Source organism: Ciconia boyciana, chromosome 9, assembly GCF_034638445.1.
Source record: "Ciconia boyciana chromosome 9, ASM3463844v1, whole genome shotgun sequence".
In the NCBI taxonomy this organism is placed as follows: domain Eukaryota; kingdom Metazoa; phylum Chordata; class Aves; order Ciconiiformes; family Ciconiidae; genus Ciconia; species Ciconia boyciana.
In genome coordinates, this window is record NC_132942.1 from 5,389,128 (window position 1) to 5,397,871 (window position 8,744).

The window sequence follows — 8,744 nt, forward strand, 5'->3', positions numbered from 1 at the left end:
CTTAAAGATGCCATTCATAGAGGTGTTGAATATTACTTAAACTCAAGCACACATCATTTTGATTAATCCAGAAGGATCTGGTGTATTAGCTCACATTGCTTTGTAGTTCTAGAGAAAATAGAAGTGTGATGTCTAAGCTAGCAATGTGATGGCAGGACCCAATTCTTCATTTTTCTGATAATAAAAAAGCAACAGATTATCCTCACTGGAATTCTTTAAATCTTGCTAAATCTTCGGCTGAGACAGAACTTAAAATATTTTATTTTGAAAAGCAAAGTTTATCCACAGTTGGTAAAGGAGGGTTTGCACAAAAACGTTCGTACGAGTTTAAACAGAGCTATCACTGCTATTTCTTTTACATCACAATCAGTTACAGTTCTGTAACACTGTCAGTGCAGAACCTCAGAAAAGTAGCATCAGCCTCCATCCGTATATATACACAAAACCACCAGTACTCAACCACTGGCTTTTCCTTTCAGGATTTCTCAGTGCTGTAATTAATTATACTAGATTTGCTCAAAACTTCAAGGACACCAACTATGAAGATAGACTTATAGTAATCATTGCCTTGGAAAGCTCCATACAAACTATATTCCAAATAATACTAAGTTTTGTCCGTAGGTTGGCAGATGCTTCATGATGGATAAAGCCATTCAGCATCCCAGTGAGATTCTGTCTAATCAAACTATCTCAAACATTAGCTATTCTCAGTTTTTGAACTTTGATACATGCCAACCTTCCTTCCTTGCAGAATTCTTGCTTATTACAGCCTACACATTAGTTACAATAGTGGGGCTTTTTGGAAATCTTTGCCTGATTATTATAATAAAGAGACGGAAAGAAGCTCAAAATGTTACCAACATTTTGATTGCCAACCTCTCTTTATCAGATGTCTTGATCTGCATCATGTGTATTCCTGTCACAGTTGCATACACCTTAATGGACTACTGGATATTTGGGGAAGCTATGTGTAAAATAAGTTCTTTCATACAAAGTATATCTGTCACAGTCTCCATTTTCTCACTTGTACTCATTGCTATCGAGAGATATCAGTTAATTGTGAACCCACGTGGCTGGAAGCCTAATATTTCACATGCTTACTGGGGAATTCTTTTCATCTGGGGGCTTTCCCTCGTAATATCCATTCCTTTTTTAATATTTCACCAATTAACTGATGAACCCTTCAAACATCTATCTTTCCATAGCGATTTCTACAAGAACAAGGTTGCTTGCATTGAAGCATGGCCATCTGTTACAGAGCGACTGATTTTTACCACTAGTCTGCTGGTTTTTCAGTACTGCTTCCCACTGGGGTTTATTTTTATCTGCTATCTCAGGATATTTGTATGTCTTCGAAGGAGACATGGCAAAATAGACAGGATGAGAGAGAATGAGAGCAGACTGAGTGAAAACAAAAGGATTAATATGATGTTGATATCAATTGTTGTGACTTTTGCAGCTTGCTGGTTGCCTCTCAATATATTCAATGTTGTTTTTGACTGGAACTATGAGGCACTAATGAGCTGTAATCATAATTTAACATTTACAATATGCCACCTTGTGGCCATGATCTCAACATGTATCAATCCCATCTTTTATGGATTTCTCAACAAGAATTTTCAGAAGGATTTAATAGTATTAGTTCACCACTGCAGATGCTCAGCATCACAAGAGGAATACGAAAATATTGCCCTTTCAAATCTGCAAACTGATGCATCTAAGGGATCTCTGAAATTAAATAACCCCCCTGTGGATATCTAAAATAATCCAACAGCAGTTTCCAAAGTTTTGTATTTTGTTGCAAATGACCTTTTTCTGTACGTCTTGATCATGTTACCGCTGAGTCTAGAGGAAGTCTTTGCCAGTTCAGCAAAAACAGGATTATGCTCCCATAGGCATCCCCTTAACAGTACTTTATGATGGTATTAATACTAATAAACCAATTCCAAGAGTCCTAAAGATCAATAATAATGAATTATAAACAGTATTAACATCTTACCTTTTAAATCCACAATTTCCAAGTCATTGGCATACTACCTTAGCACCAATAAAAGTATTTCCATTTCAGCCACTGATGCGGTTGTCCTTCCTAAACACCTGGCTTCACCCAAGTAAATCATGAATATTATGGCATTCCTAACTTCATCAGCCTTTTCACAGACTGTTTTCCGGCCTTTTAATTTTCCAACCCTACGTTGTTCCCACCTCTGGTTCATCTGCACAACAGTTTATAGGCAGTTCACAGTGTAAGGAAGGCCCCTTAAGTTATCCTAGGCCTCCACCATCTTCCTTTCAGCCCAGCATACAGTTTCCTTTGGTTTAGTACCAGTTCAGCCTAGAAATTGTATTTTAACAAGGGAAAACGCTAGAGTGGAATTTCTTTTTTTTTTTTTTTTTTTTTTTATGAGCACTAATACAGGCCCCATTTGATGTACTGCCAATTCCACTCAGATTGATGCTGTTCAAGATGGAATATGTATTTAGCATTTCTCCTAAAAGCATTGTATTCTACTCCAAACCACCAGTACAGATCATTGCTTTCTCTGTTACCACCATCACTGGTCCTTAAAACAGACCTTTTAGAATCTCCATTATCAAACAAACACACTATGAATTCAAAGTAGATTTTGTTTTAGCTACTTATCCAGATTATAAGTTTTTCTGAGTAGAAAATTACTTTTGTGTTTTAATTTCAGAAATATCTTTCTCCACATTTCTGCACTTGAGGCAGATGCGGTAATTTCCTTTGGACTATGTTTGAAAATAGTTTCTTCCGTAATTCAGTGCATAGAAGCCCAAGGATGTAATACTGAACACGAATTCCCTCAAACTAAAACACATTAAAAAGCATTATCCAGTTTGGTCATAAAAAAATAACCAAACACATTCTTCATCCATGCTATGATGCCAACATAAATAATCCATTAAAATTGGGCTCTTTAAATATGATAGTTAGAACACTCTAGCCCAACAACTCACCACCTTAGAACTAAACTTGACTTCTTTTGTTCAAGTTAAATTCTATTTAACTACCTGTATTGCTAAAGCTCCCCCCCTTTTCTTTCACTTCCAAAAACTAGCCTTAACACTTGTACATAAAATTCCTTGTAATTCATTCTCTAACTTTAGCAATTTACCGATGCCCCGCTTAACCACAAAGAATTAACATTCAGATTACAATCAGCTCCTTGATGATTCAGCTATGATGAAACTTACCTTGAGGCTCTAAAATTCTCTTGGATAGGGACCATCATTTCCTGTAATCATGCAGTTCTTAAAGGATTCCGTCAGGTCACAGTTCTCTTGTTCTGTTGCTACAGCATTAGTGCAAACTGTCTGCATTACCCTACTCATCAGAGGGGCTCTGTGAGAAGAGCCTCGCAAGCCCTTGCAGATACGCTGGGTTGTTAAGTGCTTCCTCATTCACACTGAGCAAAAAGACTCATTGAAATCTATGAGATCCCATTGAAGTCATAAGGGCAGCACTACTCACGGGAGCAAGGATGGCAGAATTAGTGACGTGGTAAGCAAGTATTTGAGTGACAGGTATGGAATAGTTTTAGCATAATTTAGGGGTTTTTTTCTAATTAGATCAAATATAATGCATGTAAAGTGGAGTGCATAAATAACCACCTGCCTTGTGCATCACAGAAGGAAAACCAGGAGACAGCTAAATACCTAGTAAAGGCTAATGATCAGACAGCTGAGAGTATCTTAGTATTAATTATTTCCATTAACTCCCACCCTCAGTTACTGGGCTCCCTTTATTGCTGATACACACCATCTGCTTGTCCAGCGCAACAGGCGTTTAACCAAATAGAAAGCAATAACTTATAGTCAACAATACTGCTGATATACTGGGCATCATCAGAGTGGCTTGTATATGCTTTGGTGAGGGGCAGGTGGTGGAGCTGGGTCTCTGTTCCATCGGTGAGACTCCAGGGTAATAAAGTCATTAATTATCTCCATTTCACTTGCTTAACTGAGAGCAAATCTCATCCAGGAATTTCACTTTCTTGGAGATTCCAGTACCCATACAGAAAGCCATCTAATATTGTCAGGAGATCATTCACTGAACAGAGCATTTTAACAAATTATGGTGGCATACCTGCTAGAGGCTGGGTTAGCAGCTGGATCTCTCTGTGTTTGGAACACGAATCTCTATCGCCGTCTTCCTCATATTTAAGCATACTGTTTACAGGTTCAGAAGCCGTGCTTAAAGCAATTTACAAGCACATGACATTCACAATATACTCTGATTTATTAATATTAGACACAATAGTTCAGAGCACTCTCAGTTCTCGTCATGGCAAACATCTCCGTATTTAGTGTTGGATTCAGGCCCAGATGAGATTCCCATGTGAGAACTTGGCCTAAGTGGCTCCCATACCAGTATTCCCAGCCCATAGTCATGCCCAAGTGTGCTTAGTCTTACAGCAGAGGTGTTTTTAGTATCAGGCCCCAAGTGGTTTAAATACAGCCATGAAATGAACACTAGGCTAAATTATGTGGTCAGTGGGCCAGCAGAAACTCTTGTGACCTTACGAGAAGGCCAGGGATGCTGATGGATGGTCTCCCTTTACTGTCTCTCCCTGCAAGTGCTTGGGCAGTACATTTCTGTGGCATTAAACAGCTAAAAAAAAAAAAGGTTGCTACTATTGCTTTTTGTAAGACCAACTGTGTACTCCTGACATCCTGATCAGAGTTAAGCAATCATTTTTTCCAGTCTGAATCTTGTCATAAGAGGGTTCTTCGTTACCAAGTGGAAGCTCTCTGAGCGGTGAGACTGCTTCAGAATCGAATGTGAATAGTCATACTTGTGCCTTGATTTCTTCTTGCAATTTCTTCCTTACACTTTCATTTGACTCAAGTGCTGATGCTCCATTTCTGTTCTGAGCATTCAGTTATCAAGTATCTCTTTTCTTAATGCTGCACTTTTAAAAATCACTGCTAACCGAACAGAGTATCATCACTGTCTTGAAGACATCACCCTTCACGCTGCATGTTCTCTCATTACATCCACTGGCTCTATATCCAGTCTGATATCTAATTTCCAGACAAGTCAAAAGGAGTGAATTGACTTTGATAGGAATAGGAACAGACAAAGAGAAGTTACTTATTTTTAATACATAAGCATTATGGACTCCAACATGGCGTGTGATGGTAATGTATGTGACTGTGCAATATGCAATATTTAAAGATTGCTCAAGTCATAATATTAAACTGACAAATGTTGCCCTGTGTTAGGTAATGCTGATAACTTTATTTTCCCTTATTTTATTGGTATAGCAAGTAGACAAAATTATAAGAGCCTTGCTCACCAGACTGTTGTTTCTTGATGCAACCAGATGGAGGACTGTAAGCTTCCTCGGGGGAGCATGGAATTAATTACGGAAAGCTAGAGGGAGAACCTGAACTCCAGAATGATATCCAAATGTACAAACAAAGTCTTAGCAGTGATGTTTTTTTTAAAAAACCTGCATCGGAGCTTTGTTCAAGTGGTTTGGTCGTGTAGACCAGACCAATATATTTATAAACATCCTTGTAAATTAATATATCCTTACATGTATTTGTATTTTGTGGTTGATTGGTTTAACTGTAAGTACATATAACTAGAGTTAGATACATGGAAAATGGTATTCATGGTGAAAATGATTCTGTTGAACAAAGAGCTCAATTGATTATTGACTGTAATTATGTACGTGGACAACAGCAGTACCATTGCTGAGTGTTATTTAAATACTTTGATTCCTCCTGTCTACTGACAAATAAATATTACCCTGTATAAAACTGCTACGTTGCCCAGCTGGTAAATTTTACTGCCTATAATCCTGATAGGACAGTTCTCATACAAACAGTTCTGGAAAGTGGTTTAGCATTTCACATGTTCACTTATTAGATAAACAGACATCAGTGAAAAATTAGATATTTGCTCTTTCCAGAAGAGAGAAGGACTTAAAAACAGCTTGAGAACCTTCTCAGGGCTCATGGTGCTGGCACACTTTTTGGTGGAGAAGGACGGAATCGTAAAACAGGGAGCTTTCAAGTGAATTTATGCCTCAAGGGCAGAACAACTTTTTACTATGGTACTTTATGATTTGTACTCAAATACAATCAATGTGTTTGGAACACTGTTTTCTTAGACATTTTGCAGATACATTGAATAATCTGTGCAATATTTCAGAGTGCAGGTTTCCTTTCAGCAGCTCAGGAAACTTTATCTGTAGCACAAATACTGAAAGAGCTCTTCTGAGTGCTGCATTGCAGCCCAGCTGGTACATACTAATTTCCAAAGTAGCATCTACTACTGTGTTTTAATTCACCAGTATCTAAGTAGGAGAAAGATACTTGTGATTTTTCTTGCTTAAGCCAAAATGTTCATACCACACTTGCCTGCATTATCAGTATTTTACCACATATGATAAAAACTCCTGGGATTTAACAATGACACATATGACTGGGACAGATTCCAGCCTCGAAGAGGAGATGCTTTTATTTTACCCAGCCCTGATCCACTACAAGTGGCAAATGATACCCAGGTTCTACTTCTTGCATTATATTTTTTAAAGTTACATCACAGCTGCATCAATTGCAAGGCAGGAATATTTCACCCTGACATAACCATAAATTAACATTGCACTAAACGTTAACGCAACAGGTAAAATTCTGAACAACACTAGAGCTGACTTTCAGGGAGATAAATTTTGCATCTAAGAAGTGATTGAATCTTACCCACATTCTAGAAATAAATAGAAATTATCACAGAATCACAGAATCGTATAGGTTGGAAAAGACCTTTAAGATCATTGAGTCCAACCGTAAACCTAACACCACCAAGACCACCACTATACCATGTCCCTAAGCAAAGTTATGGCAGGTAACTACATACTTATATAAATGTGGTCATATAAGGCAATTACAGTATGTTATTTTATGTCATGGTTCTCACTTAGCAAGCTCTGCCCCGTGCCTCTTGAAGCACATCTTGATTTTAGCCTACTTTCCTATAGAAACAAAGTTTATACCATTATGCTTCTGTCCTTTTGACCCCGATAACATTTGAGCCATTGGCCAATCTTAACCCAATTTGAAAGAATAAATGTCTCACAGATTATTACACTCCTATCTTTGGAAGAACGGTGGCTGGCTAGAAGACAGCAATGCAAACTGCCAGCCCCACTGAAGGCTACACATCCAGCAGTACGTGCTCAGTTCTGCACTACCTGATCAGAAGATGCACAGCTTCGGACTAGCAAGAGCGCATGCCCTTCCATCGCCCAGGAAGGGTATCAGAGTTTCAGAGAGTTGACACAGAAGTTTTGCCCCAGCACTTGGGATCCTTTGAAGTTAAACAAACAAACAAACAAACAAGAACCCACACACAAATTGCCACACTATGTCCCCATTACACTGTTGTAAATGCATCAAAACCTTCGCGTTCATGTAGGCATGAATGGCATTTTAAAACATTTATGACACTTTTTCCAGGTTGAAATCGCCTATGGGGCAGAGTAAAAACAAGTAAAAAGAAGGCGACAAAACATCACTGCTGACAGAGGGGTCTTTTAACCAAAACATTATCTTGGGACTTACAAACTATCATGGTCTAACTATGGCAAGTCCTCTAAGCCCTGCACCTCCTTTCCCAACTTCCTCCTCCTCTTCCCCATGCACGGACTGTGTGGGGCAGGGGCTGTTTTACAAGATGCACAGAGCGGCCAACATAATATAGCCATCTTCTTACTTGCAGTTCTGGATGTTATTTAATGGAAATAAAATAGGATTTGGCTTTCAGGAGAAAAATCATTCTTTACATTCACAGACTCACCTTTTTCTTTTTTTTTATCTCAACTCCCCATTTTCCCCAGGCCCATCACAGTAGATGGGTGATAAACCAAGCTATTAGGTATATATGAAGTTTGTTTCATCATATAAATATTTGGGTTTCTTCATTGTTTTGAATAGTACTCTGAGAGGAGAACAAATCTATAGCAAAGCTTTGAGTAACCTCACAACAAAGGGTCAGAAATGACTGCAGATATACTTAGTGGAACCTCATAGACTCCGTAAATATAAAACAACACTGTCCTTTCAATTCTATGCTAATAAGACACTTAAAAATGTTCCACAATGGCAACCTTAGAATTATCTTGTCTGTTATCACTCACTTTTAAACAAGGTTCCTTTGGCATATAGCTTGGTTTCCATGCAAATGCACTGACTGACGTCTTTTATTTCATTTCATAGGCTTCTCTATTAGTCACAGGCTATTTACATAATGTGATGGAATTGGCACCTGTGTGGAGCTATTCCCTGTGCAGAATTCATTTCACCCTCATACCCAGTGAGGAAAACTTGTTAGTTCATGTAGATGACAGGGCTACAACAGCTGCATGAATTAGTTCTTCCAATCAAGAATGGCTACTAGAGTCAGAAGAAGCTCTCCAAGTTTGGGGTCTCTCTAAAGAGAATTGCTTATACCCCCTTGCCAGCTCCATTTTTAGGCTGGAGACATCTGCAGCGCTTGCTTCCATGAAGCCAGAACCACGGTGTCGGAGGTGGCTCGGAGAGGCACGGATTTCCCAGGCACACGCTTCTGTAGTGACTGCCGCACAGCCTCCACCTCCACAAACTCCCAGGCCACGGTTACATTTCCCCAGCACATTCAAATCTCTTTCTCTCGTCCTCAATACAGGCCAACAGATTTGTCTATTAACAAGCAACAAAATGACTACTTTTGGGAC

At 38.8% G+C, this 8,744-nt stretch overlaps 1 protein-coding gene across 1 annotated transcript; it reads left to right on the top strand.

Moving 5' to 3' along the window:
• Positions 1-636: 636 nt before the first annotated feature.
• Positions 637-1,761, top strand: LOC140656977 (neuropeptide Y receptor type 6-like). The gene has a single exon (XM_072873344.1). It carries the CDS (start codon positions 637-639, stop codon positions 1,759-1,761), a length of 1,125 nt encoding a protein of 374 aa, XP_072729445.1.
• The last annotated feature ends 6,983 nt before the right edge of the window (positions 1,762-8,744 follow it).